This window comes from Rhinoraja longicauda, chromosome 5, assembly GCF_053455715.1.
Source record: "Rhinoraja longicauda isolate Sanriku21f chromosome 5, sRhiLon1.1, whole genome shotgun sequence".
Lineage (NCBI taxonomy): Eukaryota > Metazoa > Chordata > Chondrichthyes > Rajiformes > Arhynchobatidae > Rhinoraja > Rhinoraja longicauda.
The window spans coordinates 22,255,857-22,280,143 of record NC_135957.1 but is presented as its reverse complement, the minus strand read 5'-3'; the positions used below and the strand labels follow the sequence as shown (position 1 = coordinate 22,280,143).

The window sequence follows — 24,287 nt, the reverse complement described above, 5'->3', positions numbered from 1 at the left end:
AAGTAACTAATTGGGGATAATATACTAGATCCCCATTAAGATTTCAGAGTGTGTGTGTGGGGGGGGGGGGGGGGGGGGGGTCAAGATAGTACATTCCACTGATGAATAACTGGAAATTACTGACATTTGTGAATGACACAATTCAACAAAGTAGAAATTCGAGTCTTTTTAAAAAATGAACAACATTCAGTATAGTTAGTAATCACTCATTCCAAATGTGATAGTACATGGAATGACACATAATGGATAAACTGATAGTGAAATGATGCTGTTTTTGAAAATAGTTGTACAGTGACATTTCATTTTCTGTGAGGTGGTGGTGAAGTATACTTGCTGAATGTGATTAGACTATCACCTGAGAGTAGCAGTTTGCACAATTTTCTATATTTTTACTTCTGATTATTAGGTTCATGCCCTGTGAAATCTGTTTTGCCATCTCTCTTTAATTCATTTTTCCCATGTTCTATCATAAATTCTGGAATCCAAATATACTACTTGTTCTCAATCTATCCTAGTCTGCTTCTTTCTATTTTCCACCTATATTCCATCTCCTCCATCAATTTCACTTCCGCTTGCAGCTGAAAAATGATTGCCCAAGCTGGTCGCGAATACCTTCTTAAACTATGAACTGCTCACCATTAATCTTCTATTCACTGTCATCTTGACAGGTGTTGATTGTTCAACTACTCCCATGCTGCTTCTTTCAATTATCTCAATTACAGCCCACCTTGGTTAGTTGTTCTCACCTATTTTGGCTTCATTTTAATTAAACTAAGTGTTAACGTGCGCATCCTTGAATTCAAGTAATACACATCTGCTTAGCTATCCATTGAGAATCTGGTTGGGTCACATCCAATTTGACAAGTTCCTTATTCCTGTTTGTTACTCTAAGGTCAAGAAAACAAAATCAAATTATTTTTTCAGTGCTGCCAAATACTGAATTAAAACTACCCATGCTGTATAATCCCTCCACCAGTTCCCTTCCTTGCCTTTAACAAAGTTCCATGGATTTGTTATCAACGCCAAAAATATCTCTTCAACTGCCTTTGTATTTTGGATACTCAGATGCAGACAAATAGAAAACACATTCTGAAAAAAAGTTAACTTAATTAATTGAAGGAAAAGACAGTTTGATAAGATTAATAAAGTTTCATAATTCATTTTGAGCGTACAGGCATGAATAGATATTCCAGTTTAAATTTGTGAGACATTGACCTCAAAATATTTCCTTCCTTCCTTAGCATTAATTATTCATTATTTAACCTAATTTAATGTGTTTCATAACAGAGAGGCTTCGTTATACAGACTGGTGACCCAACTGGAAGTGGTCGTGGAGGCGAATCTATTTTTTGGTACGTTTCTTTTAAGTTTTTAAAGTACACTGTATCTTTGAATAACCTGAATCTTGTTTAAGTAAAGATGCATCTTAGCTCCATAGTGCCATTCGTATCTCTTTGTGAAAATAAGCCCCATCCAGGTACACAATCAAGCTAATATTTTGCTATATTGTGGGAGAGTTCCATTGTGGGAGGTTTTGCCATATTTGAACATTCAGTTAAAATAAAGCAGGCTTCTGTGAAGGTGAACAATCATGTTAAACATGTGAATATCATAAACTTGGGGATGGAATTCATTAATACAATTGGTGATGCTTGCTGATCAGGTGCATGTGCTTATTTCTGAACTAAAATGTATGTTCTTAACTTTTTAAACACTTTTTCTTCTGAGTTTAATGTTGTTATTAATAACATTATTAATATGTTAGTGACCTAAGTGGGTTCCTTCAGTCTCAAAAGTGAAATTATACAGATCTAAGTGTTTTTTAAAATTTGTAAACAAATTCCCTTTGTGGCTCTATCTGTTTTGTTTATGGCTTTTTGTTGGTCTCTTTGGGCCAAAGTATTGATAACGTCTTTCCAGGATGTTGTTTCTGATCTTGGAATGCCCTTTCTGATTATTAAAAAGTACAGACCTTGAAATTATTTGACATTTGCAGAAAATCAATTATTTTTCTTACTCCACAGTAAACTCTATGGAGATCAAGCCAGATATTTTGAGGCCGAAAATATGCCCCGAATAAAACACAAGAAAAAGGGAACAGTATCCATGGTGAATAATGGCAATGATCAGCATGGTTCTCAGGTAGATCAATATCGCCAATATTTATCTATTTGTTTATATTTGAGTATTTATTGTAATTCTATGAAGTTTCAAAATATAGTTTCGGTATGTTTACAAATTTTAGGAAAGTTATTTATTGAAAAAATAGCAAATTTTAAATGAAAATTAGCATATTGAAGTATTCCCCTAGTTGCTGTTCTCTTTTGTCACCTGCTGTACAGGGTAGTATATTAGAAGGACATGGAGATAATGCATGTATGTATTTGTCCCTTTCTTCCCTTATTCCAGATTTAAATTCTGTAAATGATTTTCATTTTGTTAATATACCTATTCTGTCTGATTGACCTTATTGATGGGAAACAGTCAGTGTAAGCACCAATGCACCAATTGGTGTTCTACCCATTTCACAATTCAATTTCAAATATGAGCAATGTGAAATTGATATACCAGAAGAAGGAGACACGAAGGGGGGGGGGGGGGGGGGTCTGTGTGCTTTTCAATTCCTCATTTTCTGTATTTGTTTTCGGGATATACGGCATGTTGAGGACAGTCTGGTGTTTATGGTCCATCCTTAATTGTTCCTGCACAGAGGAGGCATTGTAAGAGCCAGTCACACTGGTGGGTGTGGAGTCACAAATGGGCCAGACTAGGTAAGGTTGGCAGATTTCACTCCCTGAAAGACAGGCCAAACTACATGGGTGTCTATAACATACCAGTGATTTCATGGTTATTGTTGTTGTGGCCAGTTTTTGTTTTAAATTCCAGATCTTTTATATAACTTGAATTGAACTTTTCTAGGTGCTGTCATTATTGTACCAAGGATGTTCTGTATTTTCAGTAGGGTCATTCAGTTAAGGCAGTATATCAGTACTTTGCCTGTTTCAACTTGTGGGCTTTACTTCATTTGTTGATGTCTTAACTTAGACAACAAAATCCATTGACTTGTGATTGGCATTTATTCAAGCTCTACATGTAACTAAATGTTCCAAGATAACCCCCTAAAATTTCAATGATGACAGAAAGCTTGGAGGCTTTTACAGATAAAAGAAATGAGACTTTTTCAAGGAGTGTAATTTTAATTCCTTGCAAAAAGTGCTTCAGTTTGATTCCCACAGGCTTTGTATCCAGTCGGAAACCAATGTTAGAGTTGGAATATTTATCTGTGGGATCTGGATATTTGTAATGTTACGCTGTCTTCCATGGATCACAGTCACAGTGCATGTATATTCTGGTTATTCTTCACCATGTTTTTGTTGGGCATGTGTAATGTTCTGCTGAAGTTGGCAATTAAGAGTTTCAAGGCATTCATTAATTGTATTTGTGGTGCTGGTCCTGGACGAAAAGCAGGAAGTCTTGTTTGCTCCCCTGGCTTGAAATTAATATATAAACATCATTCAGGTTTTGCTGATGTGTAATGAATGAGGTAATCGCATTCAAATCTGTAAATTTGTTCCTCTGCTCAACGGCCTGAACATGAGATGAATGTTTCTCTGAGTTGAGGTTTATAGAACATGAGTCACCATCTCAGAATAAGGGATCGGCCATTTGGTACTGAAATTATTGCTTACTCAGAATTGGTGAATCTTTGGAATTCTCTACCTGGAGGGCTTGAAGGTTCAACCATTGCATTTGTTTGGAATATATGATAGATCTTTGTGTTGGATATGTTCCCTCCATATCAGGGATATGGAGATAGCAGCATTTTTCTTCATAAAAATAGAAGATGAACAATGATCATAATGAATGGCAGAGCAAGAGTAAAGGGGCAAATGACTCTTGCTCCTGGTTTGTGTTTATTAATATTTTCTGAGAACCAGTTAAATATGCATCGTGAGAATGAAATTTACACCTTTATCATTTCATTTTTCACATTAATTTATACGTACTTTTATCTGCTTTCTTCTGTTTATTTAGTTCTTGATTACTGCGGGAGAAAACTTGGATTACCTCAATGGTGTACATACAGTGTTTGGTGAGGTGACTGAAGGCATGGATGTTCTAATGAAAATCAATGAAGCATTTGTTGACAAGGATTTCTGTCCATATCAAGATATTAGGTATGTGTTGCATATTAAATTAAAAATTACTGGAAATAAGGCAACGACAAAACTTCATTTGTTGATGTCTTAACTTAGACAACAAAATCCACTGAAATCTTATGATGTTCCAGATTTTGGGTATTAAAAAAGAAATTACAAGAATATATAAATGTAATAGGTCAGTTTAATTCATTTTACCTGTGACTTATTTGCTTTAAATCACTATTTTGTTAGATAACAAATTACTTGTATTTTTCAGAACCTTTTGTTTTTAACTTCCCAAACTCTGCTACTTGTTGTCATGCTTTTAAATTCAGAAAATTGCAAAATATAGATCAGCTGGAAAGTTGAGCAGATGGAATTTAATCCTGACTATTGCGAGGTGATCACTTTGGGAAGCAAAATAGGGATAGGACATTTGCAGTAAATGGTAGGGTACTAAGAAATTATGAACAGAGGGAGGGTTTCAAGTCCATTGTTCCCTGAAAAGGGCAACAGTGGTAGATAAAGTGATGAAGATATTTGGCATGCAGTCATTCACATGGTAGGGCACAGAATATAAATGTTGGGGTGTTGTGCTGCAACTTGACAAAACATTTGTTAGACTGCACCAGGGGGTTTTGTGCCGTTCTGATCATCGCACAATAGGAAGGATGTGGTTGTGCTTTATCAGATTGTTGTTGCCTGGACTGGAGATATTTAGTTATGGGGAAAGATTGGATATGCTGGACTTGTTTTTCCTGGAGTGAAGAAGACTGAGGGATGAATTGACAGGTAGATAAAATTATAGGAGGCATAGAGCAGTTATTCAGAATGTTTTTATCATGGCGTGGTACCAAAGACGAGGGCATAGATTCAAAGTGAGAGGAAGGTGTCTTGAGGGGGATTTGATAGAAAAGAATGCTTGATATCTGAAAGTTTACATAAAGTAGTTGATATTTGAAACTTTCTGCCAGAAGATGTGGTGGAGTCAGATGCTATCTACAAGTTTGAGACATTTAGATTGGCTTTTAAATAGGCAAGGATGCAGACTAAATGCACTCAGTGGAATGAATGTAGCTGGCAAAAATGGTCGGCAATGACATGCTGAGTCGTAGGGCTCATACCCGTCCTGTAGCATTCTTGTGTGGGATTTATAGCACGAGGAACAGGTCATTTGGTTTAAACTCCAATAATCTCTCCAATATCTTTATTTTATCTCGTGCCAAACACATTCCTTCACATTAAATGACTTCCTCAAAAACTCCGGCTATTAATTTATGTATATACTTGTTAGAGTCCTGTCCAGTTTACTGTAACCTCATTCCTTCAAATTTAGTCTTTGCCAAATAAAAACATTGGTTCATAACTTGTGTTTTCCAATATATACATTGTCTCATTTCATTACTTTCCATCTTTCCATCATATAAAGCAATGATTGTTTTGTGATGAATAATCTTGTTTAACAATAGATAATTCCCATGCAGATAATGGAAGGTTTTAGGAGTTTATTACATCAATCATTTTATCCTTTATATTAGGATAACCCATACAGTAATACTGGAAGATCCATTTGATGACCCTCAAGGTTTGCAAATTCCAGATCGCTCACCAGAGCCTACCAAAGAACAGCTTGATGTAAGTATTTATTTTAAAAGGGTTTTGCATCCTTTGGAAAAGTTTTTGTTCCTGATTTACTCTGTCTTCAACTGTCCTTTAAGACTTAGTGATTATGACTGCAGGAAACTTGTGTAATTTTCTTTTGCATTTATGCACCTAAAAGATAATAATCTGATGTCCTCAATTGAAGAACTGATGTCTTCTATACTCAACATGATCCATTTGACACCATCTCACAGCAATCTATTTGATCGAGCTTTGCTTCCGCTCCTGGATGACAAGAAATCAAGAAAGTCTTATCCCAACTCAAAAATAACAAGATCTTAGGAATAGATTGTATCTATGCTGAAATCCTAATATTCAGCAGTGAATAGCTTCCATCACAATTCATTTACCAAAGTGCTGACTGACTGCTGGTGGTTTTTAACATTGAGAACTAAACTTTTGGGAATGAACAAGCTGTTAAAGGTCATCAGAAACGTGCTCTCAGTTTTAGATTTGCCTTTCTAGGTGTGGATGATCAGCTCATCCATTTCTCTGTATTCAGAAAACAGGCAGGTGGAGACACGTAATGAGTCTGGATAGTGGGCCAGGACTATAATGGCCTGGCTCATTGTAAGTTTGCCAAGGTCCAGAAGCATTATTAAAGCGTAGGAGTGTTCACCAGCTGTCTAGTATTTTGCAGTAACTTTAAATTTTGACCTTTTAGAAATTTCTAGAAATACCTCGGAGTTGCTTCAAATGTGACTGAATTAAGATTAAGTTATTTGAATATGGTCAATCCTGTTTCTTTACCAAATTGTGACATATTGGTATTCTATTTGGTCTCTTGGTCACACGTTACAACAATAACATAATTGCTGATTTAATTGTAACAGACTTAATTAGTTATAATATACAAGATGTGGACTATACTTCCCTCACACCCCAATTACTGTGAAAAATTGCTGAAACATTGAGTCCAAAGTCGCCTCTCTCCCGGCAGGCTACATACCACACTTAATATTTCATGCTTCAAATTATTCTCTCCTGGCAGGCTACACATACTGCACTTAATATTTCATGTTTCAAATTATTCTAACTACCCAAACAATTGAGTTATAAGAAATAGACAGATTTGCAAAAGAAAATGTTTAAATAGGCAATTAACTGGCTGATGAAATTTAATGCAGGCAAATGAATAAAAAGTACAGAGTGCCAGAAATAACAATGAGCAATGTGAATGATTAGGATTAACTATTGATCAGCAAAATTTTAATCTGTCATGTTGGACATCATTGAGCAAAATGATCAAAGTGCCAATCAATGCTACTAAATTAAAACAAGTTACTGAATGTGTTCAGATTAGATTGCATTTAATAATGTGGTGTAATGATAGTGAGGCAGTGAAACAAACATTCTTTGAAAATGAAGTGAGTGACGGCATTAACGGTAAATCCCTATTGTACTTGGTAAACGCAGCATGTATTGTGCATGAAGACAGCATTTGTATAAATATAAACCTTGATCCTATCACCATTCATATTTTCATTTAGAGTGGCAGAATAGGAGCTGATGAAGAAATAGATGATTCCAAAGGAAAATCAACACAGGAAATTGAAGAAGTGGCAGCAGAGAAGGACGCAAGTACACGGGCCATTCTGCTGGAAATGGTAAGAAAAGCAAAGGTAGCAAGCTCTTCAGGGCTTTGGAAGTGCTATTCTTTGTTTACTAATTTTCAATACAAAGATAAATTATTTATTCATCCCAGTATCATTCATAGTAAGCTTGTGAAACAGCTGGAGTACAGTGGATGGACACAAAATGCTGGTGTGGCTCGGGCAGCATCTCTGGTGAAAATGGATAGGTAATGATTCGGGTCGGGACCCTTCTTGAGACTGATTGTAGTAGTGAGAGTGGGGGGAAAAACTGGACGTGAAGAAAAAGAAAGGATAAATCTGGGACAGCAATAGATGACCTCGGGCAAGGAGGTTCCATGAAAGGCTGACTGTTGGCTAGAGACAGTTGAGCCTGAGGGGGATACATTGTCGTGAACTGTGGAACTAGTTAACTGACTTTTAGTGGTGAAGGGGGGAATACTGCTGGGTTGTAAGCTAGCCAAACAAAATATAAGGTGCTGTTCCTCCAGTTTGGGTTCACTCTAGCAATGGAAGAGGCCCAGGACAGAGTGGTCACTATGGGAATGGGAAGAGTTAAAGTGCTTAGAAACAGAGATCCAGTTGCCCTTGGCTGATCAAGCACAAGTGCTCAGTGAAATGGTCACCGAGTCTATGCCTGGTCTCACCGATGTAGGAGCCCACATGAAGGAGGAGGTTAGAGGAGGTGACTCATCTGGAAGGACTTCTGGGGTTCCTGGATGGAGGTGAGGGGGAGGTAGAAGGGCAGGTGTTACATCTTCTGTGGTTGTAGGGGAAATTATTTTATGTCTATGCATGTATAAGCCAGCATCTGTAGTTCCTTTTACTGCCGAAGTAGACATTTGTGAAAGCTCCTAGGACCAGCCATATCAAAGCAAAGGCCAAGAAAGCACACCAATGCCTCTACGTCCTTAGAAGGCTTAGGAAGTTCAGCATGCCCACAACATGCTACTCTCCAACGTCTATAGATGTGCTGTAGAAAGCATTATATACAGCATGGTTTGGGAACTGCTCCATCCAAGATCGCAAGAAATTGCAGTCAATTGTGGACACAGCTCACACCATCACACAAACCAATCTCCCTTCCATTTCCCTTCCATGTGAATCCACTAACAGTCCTCTCGGGTGAGACAGGTTCACATGAACCAGCTCTATCCTCATCTATTGCATAAAGTGTTCCTGTTGTGGGCTCCTGCACATAAGAATATATTTAAAAAATACAGTATATATAAAACAAATATTGAAATATCTGAAGCGGTGTTGCCGTTTACCTTGTGTTGGGATTCAAAGGGTCAGACATTGTGGTTGTATGGCATTCTAGTTAAGCCCTGTTTAGACAGCTGTGTTTATTTGAAATACCTGCATTAGCACTCCATGGACCCAATAGCAACTTTTAACATATCATATCATATCATATATCTACAGCCGGAAACAGGCCTTTTCGGCCCTCCAAGTCCGTGCCGCCCAGTGATCCCCGTACATTAACACTATCCTACACCCACTAGGGACAATTTTTACATTTACCCAGCCAATTAACCTACATACCTGTACGTCTTTGGAGTGTGGGAGGAAACCGAAGATCTCGGAGAAAACCCACGCAGGTCACGGGGAGAACGTACAAACTCCTTACAGTGCAGCACCCGTAGTCAGGATCGAACCTGTGTCTCCGGCGCTGCATTCGCTGTAAAGCAGCAACTCTACCGCTGCGCTACCGTCTTAGACTAAGATAATTTGTAGATATACTAGGGGATTGTGCATACTGTTAAAAGAAAAATGACTAAAGGCACAAGAAAATCTTGGTTTTAAAAAATGATTCTAAGAAGCATTTATAGAAAAGATGGAAACTAAAAAATATGAAAAGTACAATCTATATACTAAAATTCTCGTTTGTTTTGTTCCTGAACTACATCCAAAACTGTACATGACAGCGTGACAATTTTAGGCCCACCTTACTAACCGTCGTCCCTTTGGTGCTAAAGGAATAGGTTTCATTAAAATCGGTGTTATATTTTTAAAGTTATTCACATTTTAAAGTTTAAATCATCTCCTAGGGAGGGAGGGGGAGGGGGAGGGAGGGAGGATAAGGGGGATGGAGTGGGGGAGAGGGGAGGGAGGAAGGAGAGGGTGCTGCACCAATGCAGGAGAGATTTGGGCCCAACGGGTCCACTTGGTCTAGTATTATATAATTTTGGTATGGGAAATAAAGTAACTTAACATTAACCACTTTGAGAGCTTTGGATGAAGTATCGTTCAGATTTAATCACATACTACTATAATTTAAATTTAACTGTACATTGAGATCTCATTGACTTGTTTTTTTGCAGAATTACTGCTTACAAGACCGCAATCTTAATGTTTATAGGTTGGAGATTTGCCAGATGCAGAGATAAAGCCCCCTGAAAACGTGCTTTTTGTTTGTAAACTTAATCCAGTTACTACAGATGAAGACTTGGAAATCATTTTTTCAAGATTTGGATCAATCAGAAGGTACTTTCTGCAGTTATTTTTGTAAACTACCGAATGCTTTCTGTGTGTGAAGTTCTTGATATACAATTCTTTGTGCTTCAATCAACTGTTCGTATTGATTATCTCACATTAAATTTAATATTCTTCTGAAGTGACCATGCAAGCCATTCAGTTATTAAAAACAATAACAAGAATTAAAACCGTAAAGTCCACTGACTAATTATTGTAATTCTAGGACATTATAAATACCCATGTACACAGTCCTGCAAAGTTCTTGTTAACTTCTGCAGAGTAGTGGGAATATTGGCCTCTGTGTGAGGTTGATATTGTATTGGTTGAGAAATCACTCTTGACAACAAACTTACAGATAACTTGGACATCTTCTCAGAGCTGCAACACAATTGAACAAGGTTGCAATGTTGATTGAGAGTTATTTTTGATTGACTTTGGACCCCATGAAATTATCTCAAAGATATGCAATGAAGACTACTGTGATTGCTGACAATTGTGATGAATGTCAGTCCTCTGTGTTGAACTTCATTTTGTGGAAAGATTGTGAGAGAAAAAGGCACAGATATACTTTGTGTGTGTAATCTCACTACTTCCTGAGCTAGTTCTGTAAAGTAACCCCTGACTGAGTTGGCAGTTCTAAAGAAATGGATGCCATAATGCGCACACTATTTAAAAAAACAATCTCATTTTTTTTGTTCGTCTTTAATTCCTATTGTTTAATGATGTTGAGTAGGGAGTTCTAGGATTTAGATGGCCAATGGTGAAGGAACTGCAATTTGTGCGATGGAGGGAAACCTGCTGTTTGCAGCATTTGTTTTCACCTCTGCTGTTCCCTTGTAGCTGCTGCCCTCGTCCATTTGGATGGTAGTGGTTATGGGTTTTAGGAGTACTACTAAAATGGTTTTAATGAGTTAACACAATTGATTTTTTATTATAAGAAAATAACTGCAGATGCTGGTACAAATCGATTTATTCACAAAATGCTGGAGTAACTCAGCAGGTCAGGCAGCATCTCGGGAGAGAAGGAATGGGTGACGTTTCGGGTCACTATTATGTTATTATGTTGGAGTCGGGATTGTTGGAGGAATTCCTCAGGGAAATGACCTAAGCTTAACCATCTTCAATTGCTTTATCAATGATCTTTCTTCTATTGCAAGGTCAGAATGAGAAGCTCGCTGATGAATGAAAAATGTTCAATTTGGGAAATGAAAATGCCATGCTTGCCAGAATATCCAGGCATGCTCATCTAAGTAGCAAATAATATTCTTAACCACGAAGTGCTAAGTAATTACTTTTCTGATGAATGAGAATCTAATCAGACAACCCTAAACAATTATTTTTAGTCTTCAGTCTGAAGAAGGATCTCGACCCGAAATGTCACCCATTCCTTCTCTCCCGAGATGCTGCCTGACCTGCTGAGTTACTCCAGCATTTTGTGAATAAATCGATTTGTACCAGTATCTGCAGTTATTTTCTTATATTATATAACCCTAAACAATGTTAGTGCTGTTGAATAACGAGTTCCCTTCTGCAGTTGGTTGGAGCTTGTTTCTTTGACAAATGTTTTGCTATCAGTCTCCATAAAGCCCCTCCATCATTTTATCGCAACTGAAGTTCTTGTCTTGCTGAAGCAATTAAGCCACTTTGTGGGGAAAAAACAAAACTGGAAAAAGAAAATGGGATAAGTGTGAGGGGACGTTTGATCTGTTGTCATCCACCCTTGTCAAAGCATGGCAGCAGGAAGGAGTGAATGAGGATTGGGAGATGATGAATTTGAACACAATTTGCCTCAAGTGAATTATAGTAATATCTTCTTCAGCTGTGAGATCATTCGAGATTGGAAAACTGGAGAATCTCTCTGCTATGCCTTCATTGAGTTTGAGAAGGTAAGCCTGATATGCATTATATCTTCCAGCTTATATTTTATTATTTTATGTATATTAAACTATTGCACGATTTTTTTCAGTTTGTCTTTGATCAAATTCTGCTAAAGATAAGTCATCAATTGTTGCTACTTCAATAGAATAGAAAAAGATATTTGGCCAGGTACATGTACTCAATTTCAATGAGAGTTGTTGGACATTATGGGCAGGATAATGGTGTGTAACGTGGGGCAGAAATTGTGGCGCTAGGGTGTACCGTTTTGGCTGTGCAAACCAAATAAGGTTGACATATACAAACAAACACAGAGTTTTAGTAATATAAATATATATACTAGACCAAGTGGACCCGTTGAGCCCATTCCTCGTAGAGGGGGAACAGGGAAGGGGAGAGGGTGTCGTCACCAAGTGAGCCCTGGACTCAAAGCCTCTCCTTTATTGGTGTAGCACTCTCAACCCCCCCACTCAATCCCCCTTATCCCCCCCTCCTCCCCCCCACTGACCCACTCCATCCCCCCTAGCCTACCCCCACTTGTCCCTCCCCTCCTCCCCACCCCCACTCTCCCCTCCTCCCCACCCCCCCACCCCCACTCTCTGCTGCCCCCCACTGTCCCCTTCCCCCCCCACCCCCACTGTCCCCCCCACCCCCACTGTCCCCCCCACCCCCACTGTCCCACCCCCACTGTCCCCCCCACCCCCACTGTCCCCCCCACCCCCACTGTCCCCCCCCACCCCCACCTCCCCACCCCCACTCTCCCCTCCTCCCCACCCCCACTCTCCCCTCCTCCCCACCCCCCCACCCCCACTCTCTGCTGCCCCCCACTGTCCCCTTCCTCCCCCACCCCCACTGTCCCCCCCACCCCCACTGTCCCCCCCACCCCCACTGTCCCCCCCCACCCCCACTGTCCCCCCCCACCCCCACTGTCCCCCCCACCCCCACTGTCCCCCCCACCCCCACTGTCCCCCCCACCCCCACTGTACCCCCCAGCCCCACCCCTACTCTCTGCTGCCCCCCACTGTCCCCTTCCCCCCCCACCCCCACTGTCCCCTTCCCCCCCCACCCCCACTGTCCCCCCCACCCCCACTGTCCCCCCCACCCCCACTGTCCCCCCCACCCCCACTGTCCCCCCCACCCCCACTGTCCCCCCCACCCCCACTGTCCCCCCCACCCCCACTGTCCCCCCCACCCCCACTGTCCCCCCCACCCCCACTGTCCCCCCCACCCCCACTGTCCCCCCCCACCCCCACTGTCCCACCCCCACCGTCCCCCCCCACCCCCACCGTCCCCCCCCACCCCCACCGTCCCCCCCCACCCCCACCGTCCCCCCCCACCCCCACCGCCCCCCCCACCCCCACCGTCGTCCCCCACCCCCACCGTCGTCCCCCACCCCCACCGTCGTCCCCCACCCCCACCGTCGTCCCCCACCCCCACCATCCCGTCCACCCCCCACCATCCCGTCCACCCCCACCATCCCCCCCACCCCCACCGTCTCCCCCCCCCACTCTCCCCACCCCCACTCTCTCTTGTCCCTCTTCCCCCCACCCCATTATTTCTTTCCTCCTCCCCCTCCCCCCCACCGCCACTCTCCCCGACCCCCTCCCCCCACCCGCATGAACCAATTTATTTAGTAAAACTGAAGCTCGCATGAGAAATTCCCATGTAGCAGATCGTCCATGAGGGGAATCAATGGCAAAGATTAGTTTAGTTTAGAGATGCAATGTGGAAACGGGCCCTTCAGCCCATTTTCTCTGTATTTTTACTACCTCTGTACTATTCATCTTGTACCATTCTCTGGACTTGTACAGCAAGAAGATTGCGAGAAAGCATACTTTAAAATGGACAATGTGCTGATCGATGACAGGAGGATCCATGTGGACTTCAGCCAATCTGTTGCAAAGGTGCAGTGGAAGGGGAAAGGTAAGTTCATTAGTTCTACACGTTCAGGAGCACCTAAAAGTACATTTTTATGTTTGTATGCTTCAAAAACACACTTAAGATACCAGGCCATCAAAATATCTAGCTCTCCGTTTATCATCTTAACTGGTGCTGCAACTCAAATCCTCAAGAATGTAGGAGGTATGGACATCCAAGTCAAGTTTATTTGTCACATACACATAAATGTGCAATGAAATTAAAGATTACCCACGGTCCAACAATAGGAGCAATAAAAATAAGCACTAACACACACAATCAAACAAATAGAAACATCCATCACAGTGAGTCTCCTCCAGTCACCTCCTCACTGTGATGGAAGGCCAGAATGTCTTTTCTTTCCCCTGCCGTCTTCTCCCGCGGTCAGGCTGTTGAAGTTGCCACGTTCCAGGCCGCGCCGGACGGTGAAAGGTCCGCAGCGGGCCGACCCAAGCCCCGCGACTCGGGGCGGGCGAAGTCGCTGCCGCTGCCGGAGCTCCTGATGTAGGCCCCCTCCCCGGGCAGGGGCTGCGAGCTTCCGACATCCCTGCGGTCGGAGCCTCCACTGGTGAGTCGCAGGTGGAGGCCGCCAGCTCCAGGTGCATGGCCGATGGTAGGCCGCAGCGGGAATGGAGACACGGCCCAGAAACAAAAGGTCGCATCTCCGTTCGGAAGAGACAATTTTACATTTACAGTTCCCGTTCCCCCCCCCATAGTACACAACCCCAAAAAACGACATCACATTTACACTACAATCAAGACAAAAAAACAACATAAAAACACAAAGACAGACAGACTGCAGGTAAGCTGCAGCTGCTAGGGCAGCGCAAGCGCAGGTGCATCATGGGTATTGACCATCATCGAAGGAATCTACAGAAAGCGCTGCCTCAAGAAGGCAGCTCGTACCATCAAAAGCCACACCACCCTGACTACACTGGAACCCGAGAACCGTTACCTGCAGGTTCATGAACAGCTTCTTCCTATCAACCTGGAATCAGGCTGTTGAACCACCCAGCACAACTCTTAACTACTACCCTGCCTCAGAACCAAATTTCTGTGGACTTTGTATGGGTTTTTCAGCCTGAAGAAGAGACTTGACCGAAACATCACCTATTTCTTCTCTCCAGAGATGCTGCTTGTTCCACTGAGCTACTCCAGCATTTTGTGTCTACCTTTGATTTAAACCAGCATCTGCAGTTCTTTCCTAAACACCTTGCACTATTATGGGCTGGTTGCCTAGTCGATTTGATAATTTACTGTGTTATGTTTATTTGTTGTGTTATTGCATTAGTATGCCTGTAAAGCTGCAACAAGTAAAAATTTAATTGTTCCATACCCGGCACATATGATAATGAAACACTTGCCTCTTGTTAAAGTGTGGAAATTCAAATGATATTAAAATCTAATAGCATTTACTCCCCAACTATTATTACCCATTTTTCCTATTAAATGTTCTGCAATGTTTGCCATAGTTGCCTCCTTCAGATGCCTTTGAGATTTAAAATCTGCAGAATTTCCCCCTCCCCCATCCACATCATACGTAGCAAACTTCACAAACATATATCGGAAATGTTCTTGCTAAAGTTTTTTTTTTATTCCTTTAACATGATAGGTGGAAAATATACCAAGGAGGATTTTAAAGAGTATGAGAAGGATCTTGGGAAATCTTCTAGTATTTCCCTGAAGGATAAAGCACAACCTAAGCAAGAGTATCTTTTGGCTGTTTCAACATTATGTCAGATTGATCCACCAACTATTGTTGAAAAACTGTTTGATACAATAACCTAATCAGCTTGATGAATATTTGGGCTTTCCTTTGTATATTGGGTCTTTTTTGTTGCTGAAAATTGCCCTTCCCCAAGTTCATTAGTTGTCTGCTTTTGGATCGTGTTGCTTTGTCCAGCGTGTTCAAAGGCACAATCTGCCACTCCCAGCTGTTCAGTAAGACTACAGGGTGCAGGGCCCTTCTGGACATGTGTGGCCAGAATGACTTTAACACCCAATGGGACTCAGAAAATCAGTAAGATGGAATGTCTGACACTCAGAATCATTCAAATTATATATTTTTTAAAGTATATAAACGCTTAATACTTTCACATACTCGGTTACTTTTAATTGTTTTTGAGTCAATTAAAAAGGAGATTGCCTCTAACTGGCTCTTCTGTCAACATCCACTTTCTGCCTGATGATTTCAGTGGGGCAGCTGAGTTAATTGGACAGCTTTTCAGCCAAAGAGGTGGCAAGCTGGGGAATCCTGAATTTCCACCCAGTTAAGTGCTGAAAAACCTTAAATGAAAGTTTGGCACATGATGTTTCAGTCTTTTCCATTTTTTTGTTAAAAATAAATAAATGTCATTAAAAATGTGGGAAAATTATAAATTGAGATATTATTTTTGAGTATTTGATGCATGCATGTGCAGTTTTTGCACCTACTGTTACACTGGCTTTCTCCAATTATAGGCTTGTTTATCGATTATTACGTTAAAAAAAAATCTAATCTGAATAAAATCCTTCCATGTGCCTGTTTGGAGCAGCCCATCCTGAATATTGAAAATACTCATTCGGACACTTCTTTGGAGAGAGTAAGAGTTAATGTTCCAGATCAAAAACCTGTCATCAGAAAAACCATCAGCCTGAAATGTTAACTCTGTTTTTCTCTTTCAGCAAACTGCTGACCTGCTCAGTATTTACAGAATGTTTTTTTTAAATTCAGACTTGCCATCTGCAGTACATTGATTTTAATTGATTCCTGACTTGGCCTTTGGTTTCAGTCAACCTCTGATTCCCAGCCTACCCCTTGCACAGAAGCTGAATTGAATGCCTGACCACTGGGCTACCTATTAGGATAAGTGTACCCCACACCCCCTGTTTACCTGATCAGCTATAGTATTCATATTTTAAATATACTAAATTTAAAAAAAGTGATAAAAAATAATTAAAAATTGAATACCATTTACTCATATACTCAAAGAATCATTACACATGGGACGTCTCTTAACCCCACATTAAATAGTTTATAAAATGCACAGTTCTTCTCGGTTAGGAAATCATGTTAAAAAAAAATCATAGTTTTAAGCGATTTCCTAGACTTCAATCTTGCCACAGATTTCTTAAACCAAACAGTTACAGGAAGTAAGAATTAGGTGGGGTGTGGCCAGTGATCTCAATATTGGGGAGCAGATCTTTGGGATGTTTTAGCATTCGTTATAACCAAATAATGGTAAAACAGTCCTGGGATCGATTAATATTGCAAATATAAAATGTGGAAAAATAGAAAGTGGAGTTTAATAAAGATCAGATGTATCATAAAGTTTGATGTACTATCCCAGGAATGTTATGGTCCTTTATTAAAATTATCACCAGACAAAACTAATTTAGCACTTTTGAATAAAACCAAAGCAAATTCATGATGGAAAGATCTGGAGGGCATGGGCTAGATTTTTCCCCATCATCAACAAGTGCTTGAATTCAATCAAACACTAAATTCTTCCTTAGAAATGTATATTCGCACTTGTAACAATTGTTCCTTAACATAAAACCCCAGCTCCAAATATGAGCTGTTGTTAGATGAGGGCGAGGCCAGTAGAAGTCACAGACATAGCAAGAAACACCACAAGGATAAACGGCATCGGCGACATTCAGAAGAAGGTGACAAGCGGAAGGCAACAAAATACAAGGTAGCAAAATTTAAGATGTATATATTTAAGTTCCCAGTCAGGACTTTTTGTACACGTATTGTACATGATATTGCGCATTATGTTGAGTGTCTTGGTACTTATGAATGTGTGCCACTGGTATGGAGCTTCATATGTGAACACCTACTATAATACAAAAAGTGTACCATATAGCTTCATGATATTGAAGCCAGGTGTTCTAGGCAGGTATTTATGCTCCACATAAATCTTCTATCTGACATCATCTCCATCTGTTCCCTTCTCCCTCAAGTATTGGTTTAGCACTCCTAATGGATTCAGGCTAGTTGTCTCAACTAAATCATGTGGTTAGCAAATTCCGTAATCTTGCCCCGATCCGGGGAAGATGGTCCTTGTGCGTTTTTGCTGGATTAGTGTATTCATGATGTGTAGTTTTAATTTTTACACCATATCTTCCCCATCCTATCAAACCTCTTAAGGCTAAATCCAACTTATAGATTTTCCCTCGTCCTTTTATTGTCTAGAGAATTGAACTCCCTAATTGTTTGCGATTATAACCTATAATTTCTTTCACTGTCTTCAAGGATCATTCTTGTAGTTTTAAATTAGTTGTCGACATGGATTTTAGTAAGACATTTGATGAAGTCCCCCATGGTAGGCTAGAAGACTAAAATGCACAGGAGTAACAATATTTGGTCGTAAGGATTCAGAATTGGCTTACCAAAGGAAGACTTTGGGTTGGCAAGAACTGGCATACAATAGGTGGATTGGGGATAGAATGGTGGCTATCCCTGCCCCATCCACACACCGACCTGTCCTCTGCTTTCCACATTGCCACAGTGAGGCAAAACTCAAACACGAGGAACAGCACTTCATATTCCGCCTTGGTAGTCCATAACCCAACTGCATGAATATACATTTCTCTAAAATCTCCCTACATCTCTCTAAAATCTCTACTCTTTCCCGTCCCTCAAGCCACCCAAATCCTCCCACTCATCCTCCTTTCCCACAACATCCTGATCCCTCTCACCCAGCATCTTCCCCTATCCACCACCCACAGACACCTCCAATTGGGTACCCTCCCCCCCCCCCTCCCCCTCCATGCTCTCATCTGCCCATCCTACCTCCCTTGATTCTTTTACTCCACCTTTCTTTCCCATCAGATTCCATCATCTGCAGGGCCTGGTTACCTCCAACAACATCCCAGTCTCTGTTATCTTCAATCTCTTCCTGACTGACCCCATCCACCATTTCACCCCTGTAAACCTGGATCTACCTACCAGATGCCATTTCCTGCCAAAATCCCCTTACTTTTCTTGTATGTTGATTTCCATTTCCCACCACAGATGCTGCCTGACCCACTGATTTGGTCCAACAGTTTTTTGCTCCAAATTCCCCAGTATCTGCAATCTTTTGTTTCTATGAAGAGCGGATTTTTTTTTCTCTTGGAGTGGAAGAGCCTGAGTGGGCGTGGGGAGGGAGACTAATGGTGGTATACAAAATTATGAAGGGCATATATATATATATATATATATATAGGGTAGTTGGTAGGCAACCTTTTAGAGCTGAAGTGTAGGATAACTGGTAAGAGGATCCGAGGAAGAACTTCGTAACTTAGAGGATAGTTTGGAACTCAACTTCTCGTGTAGGTGGTGGAAGCAGATGTGCTCACAACTGTTTAGTGTGTAGACATGTGATGAATAGCATGGATATGGTAGATCAAAGGAACTGTTTCTGTACTGTATAACTAAAACAGTTTAAAACCTAAAAGCACAGTTGCAACAAACATTAGGCCACATAGTAGAAAAGTGAAGGAAATGTTAAAATGAAGTTTCTTGAAAACCAGTGTGAAAATTGTGTGTGAACATTGTTGATGCTATTATTCAGAGCAGAGCAATGTTAGAAACAAGCAGAATAAATAAGAATCTTAGAACACAATACTGATCGTGAATGGTGACAGCTAAAACAAAGGATTGCAAATGCTAAAGGCATTTCGCAGGGTATACATTTTCAGCAGAAAAAATGGAAATGTGGATAGACAATAGACAATAGGTGCAGGAGTAGGCCATTCAGCCCTTCGAGCCAGCACCGCCATTCAATGCGATCATGGCTGATCACTCTCAATCAGTACCCCGTTCCTGCCTTCTCCCCATACCCCCTCACTCCGCTATCCTTAAGAGCTCTATCCAGCTCTCTCTTGAAAGCATCCAACGAACTGGCCTCCACTGCCTTCTGAGGCAGAGAATTCCACACCTTCACCACTCTCTGACTGAAAAAGTTCTTCCTCATCTCCGTTCTAAATGGCCTACCCCTTATTCTTAAACTGTGGCCCCTTGTTCTGGACTCCCCCAACATTGGGAACATGTTTCCTGCCTCTAATGTGTCCAATCCCCTAATTATCTTATATGTTTCAATAAGATCCCCCCTCATCCTTCTAAATTCCAGTGTATACAAGCCTAATTGCTCCAGCCTTTCAACATATGACAGTCCCGCCATTCCGGGAATCAACCTAGTGAACCTACGCTGCACGCCCTCAATAGCAAGAATATCCTTCCTCAAATTTGGAGACCAAAACTGCACACAGTACTCCAGGTGCGGTCTCACCAGGGCCCGGTACAACTGTAGAAGGACCTCTTCGCTCCTATACTCAACTCCTCTTGTTACGAAGGCCAACATTCCATTGGCTTTCTTCACTGCCTGCTGTACCTGCATGCTTCCTTTCAGTGACTGATGCACTAGGACACCCAGATCTCGTTGAACATCCCCTCTTCCTAACTTGACACCATTCAGATAATTGCCTTTCTATTCTTACTTCCAAAGTGAATAACCTCACACTTATCTACATTAAACTGCATCTGCCATGTATCCGATGCCTACTCACACAACCTGTCCAAGTCACCCTGCAGCCTTATTGCATCTTCCTCACAATTCACACTACCCCCCAGCTTAGTATCATCTGATGGTGTGCTAATTAGATAGAGGGGTACAGCTTTGGGAAATTTTAAAATCTGTGGTCACAGTAGTTTGTATGGATTTGATGAAGGAATAAAATTTACTGCAAGTTATTTGGGGATGAGATTCATTGGATATTAGAAGAGGGTTGCATTACATAAAATGTTGTTTTTAAATAAATAGACAATAGGTGCAGTAGGCCATTCTTCCCTTCGAGCCAGCACCACCATTCAAGGTGATCATGGCTGATCATTCTCAATCAGTACCCCGTTCCTGCCTTCTTCCCATACCCCATGGCTCCGCTATCCTTAAGAGCTCTATCTCGCTCACTCTTGAATGCATTCAGAGAATTGGCCGCCACTGCCCTCTGATGCAGAGAATTCCACAGATTCACAACTCTCTGACTGAAAAAGTTTTTCATCATTGTTCTAAATGGCCTACCCCTTATTCTTAAACTGTGGTCCCTGGTTCTGGACTCCCCAACATTGGGAACATGTTTCCTGCCTCTAATGTGTCCAACCCCTTAATAATCTTACATGTTTCGATAAGATCCCCTCTCATCCTTCTAAATTCCAGTGTATACAAGCCTAGTCGCTCCAGTCTTTCAACAAATGACAGTCCCGCCGTTCCGGGAATTAACCTAGTAAACCTACGCTGCATGCCCTCAATAGCAAGAATATCCTTCCTCACATTTGGAGACCAAAACTGCACACAGTACTCCAGGTGCGGTCTCACTAGGGCCCTGTACAACTGCAGAAGGACCTCTTTGCTCCTATACTCAACTCCTCTTGTTATGAAGGCCAACATTCCATTGGCATTCTTCACTGCCTGCTGTACCTGCATGCTTCCTTTCAGTGACTGATGCACTAGGACACCCAGATCTCGTTGTACGTCCCCTGTTCCTAACTTGACACCATTCAGATAATACTCTGCCTTCCTATTCTTACCACCAAAGTGGATAACCACACACTTATCCACATTAAACTGCATCTGCCATGCATCCGCCCACTCACACAACCTGTGCAAGTCACCCTGCAACCTCATAGCATCTTCCTCACAGTTCACACTGCCACCCAGCTTTGTGTCGTCTGCAAATTTGCTAATGGTACTTTTAATCCCTTCATCCAAGTCATTAATGTATATTGTAAATAGCTGCGGTCCCAGCACCGAGCCTTACGGTACCCCACTGGTCACTGCCTGCCATTCTGAAAGGGACCCATTTATCCCCACTCTTTGCTTTCTGTCTGCCAACCAATTTTCTATCCATGTCAGTACCCTACCCCCAATACCATGTGCTCTAATTTTGCCCACTAATCTCATATGTGGGACCTCGTCGAAGGCTTTCTGAAAGTCGAGGTACACCACATCTACTGGCTCTCCCCTGTCAATTTTCCTAGTTACATCCTTAAAAAATTCCAGAAGATTAGTCAAGCACGATTTCCCCTTCGTAAATCCATGCTGACTCGGAACGATCCTGTTACTGCTAGCCAAATGCTCCGTAATCTCGTCTTTTATAATTGACTCCAGCATCTTCCCCACCAAGGATGTCGGACTAACTCGTCTATAATTTCCCGTTTTCTCTCTCCGTCCTTTCTTAAGATTTGTTCTTTGTTCAGTGAGTTTATTTTGATTGATATTCCCTTATAGCAGTGACAGGACAGTTACCATAGGATCTTTGGAAAAATGCTTTTATCTATCTTGACAGGCAGCTACTGAGAGCGAGCTCCAACAACACAAAAGCACAGATGTCATTGATGAATACGGCAGGGAAAAAAAGAGGGATCAAAAGAAGCGTGATCATTATAGGAGCCGAAGCAGAAGTGGGTCCCAAGAGAGAGACTACCACAAACACAGCAAGAGTAAGAAGAAGTCCAAATATCGTGAAGAAACAGAAGAGAGGAGCAGAAGTCCAAAAGGATCTAAGAATATGGCATGAGTATGGCTGGAGAGAGGGGAATGCAAAAGGATAGCTGCTTCTGGTACATTGTGGTCAAATTCAATTTTATTTCTTAAAATGTTAATAAAACATGCAGGAATGGCGTTCACATTTTTAATAATTTTGTACGGTGTTTAGAGCACATCAGCTACCGCATTGGCTAAATGGATCAATCGTTAACAATATATTTAACATCAGATCATTTTGAAATGTAAAGCAGATGTACAGCTTTCTGGAATAGATTAAATGGATCACAATTGAAATTGCAAAAACACTCTTGAAATAATTTCAATCTTGTTTCCTGGAAAGCGAAAATGGAAAAACTTGTTTCCAAAGGCACAACCAAAAGAAAACTCAGTGTAAAGTGATTTTATGCCATTATGCAAAATTATCTATTTCAAATTGTGCAGTATATGCAGGGTTATTTACTGGGTACTGTATTTCCAAAATATTCATATTTGGCATACTTGGCGTTGGGTTTTATAATTGCTACTCTGTACAACAGTACAGAAGTCTTTCAATGCTAGCAAATTTGAGCACTTGTAAACTACTGTTGCTATAGCAGCATCCCTTTCCTCAACATCCAAGTACTTTTGCATCCTTGGTAATCTCTCTGGGATTTAACAAGAGTCTATTAGATTAAGGGTGAAAAATCAGAAATGGATTTGAGGGGCTGAATGGCTATTCCTCACAAACAAAAAGTACTTTGTCTTCCTCAATTGTGAAAACAATGTAATAGTTTTCCTGCACTAAATATTTTACCATAATAAGTACAAGGCCATTTAACTTTTAAAATAGGACCAGTATGCTTGGGACCATAAAGGGAGGGCCAAGCATTCATTCGCAAAGTGACACAAACACAATAGGCTATTTGGCAATAATTCTGTGGTTTATGGACCAGTGGAGTTTATTCTTATTCAAAGATGCTTTCATGTTTAAAGACAAAAGAGAAAATAGTTTCTTGCTATCATTTTCTCAATTATTTTAATCCCCTCAATTACATCACACTAACCTACCCCCATAATTCAATGTGCATGTCAGTTCGGATGAAAAATTATTGTTTGTACTTAAGTTACAATTTCAAATGCCTTCTCCAAACTCTGCCATTTCCAGTCTATCATCTGTAAATACAACTAAAATACATGGAGATGTCCCAAGTAATTGAACCAAGTTTCTCTTGAGAGCAAAAGGGTATCCACTTTATACTTTCCCCTAATCAGACAATTCTACGTGTTTTGCAGTAGAATTTGGATCTTGGCACAAGTCAATGAAGTTGTTTGCATGGATAAACGATATCAGCAATCTACTTGCATCATCCGTTTTGTCTGATAGACCAGTTGATCAAACTAATTTTATAAAAATCATTTTGCAAAAACATTTTATTTTTTTTCTAGCTTTACACTAAGCCATTGGGGAATCATATTTGCAACCATTTAAAATCTTAACCTCTGGATATTTTCAAATTTGCCTCTTTTGCGTTCTATTTTTGTTATGGATAGTTGTTTGTAAGCCCAATTCTCATCCAAAACACTTATTTAAAATGTGACCAGGTTTTGTAAGTTGCTGCTGCCTGTTAAATTTTACTTGATAAAACTTATTCTAAGCACCATAAATCATTTAGATTTAATTGTGCTATGTTATTTGCATTGTAATGCTTTGGTTTTGAATAACAACAGGGATTTGATATTTGCAATCCTTGGATTCTTGAGTTTTTTTTCTCTTGCAATGTATCATTTCCACATGTAGCTAGTACATGTTTTTAGACTTTAATGTACAAACTCTATACAAACAACACCTGTGGTCAGGATTAAACCTGGGACTCTGGCACACTAAGGCAGCAACTCTACTGCTTAATAAATAACAGGAATTGAGTTCTTCACAAAGGACAAGATTTGTAAACGTTGACAAGTGTAAAATCACTCCAACCTTAATACGAGAACTTCAGAATCCATTCCAGCACTGGGATTAGGAATAAAAGACTGCATCTTTAAGCTGGAACTACCATTTAATACGATAATGGCTGCTTTGATGCATTCCTGTCCACCTTTTGTCTTAAATGGGAAACCATTTTTTAAAGTAA

At 40.8% G+C, this 24,287-nt stretch overlaps 1 protein-coding gene across 1 annotated transcript in view; it reads left to right on the top strand.

The window, feature by feature from the left end:
* Positions 1 to 23,898, top strand: part of ppil4 (peptidylprolyl isomerase (cyclophilin)-like 4) — a 30,134-nt gene extending 6,236 nt beyond the window's left edge. Inside the window, exons 3-13 of the mRNA XM_078399061.1 lie at positions 1,288 to 1,352; positions 2,025 to 2,142; positions 4,036 to 4,178; positions 5,681 to 5,777; positions 7,295 to 7,411; positions 9,759 to 9,883; positions 11,694 to 11,760; positions 13,561 to 13,672; positions 15,279 to 15,375; positions 17,211 to 17,343; positions 21,977 to 23,898. Of these exons, the coding sequence (XP_078255187.1) occupies positions 1,288 to 1,352; positions 2,025 to 2,142; positions 4,036 to 4,178; positions 5,681 to 5,777; positions 7,295 to 7,411; positions 9,759 to 9,883; positions 11,694 to 11,760; positions 13,561 to 13,672; positions 15,279 to 15,375; positions 17,211 to 17,343; positions 21,977 to 22,207 (1,305 nt within the window). The 3' untranslated portion in view covers positions 22,208 to 23,898. The remainder of the gene's footprint in view (positions 1 to 1,287; positions 1,353 to 2,024; positions 2,143 to 4,035; positions 4,179 to 5,680; positions 5,778 to 7,294; positions 7,412 to 9,758; positions 9,884 to 11,693; positions 11,761 to 13,560; positions 13,673 to 15,278; positions 15,376 to 17,210; positions 17,344 to 21,976) is intronic.
* Positions 23,899 to 24,287: the final 389 nt, after the last annotated feature.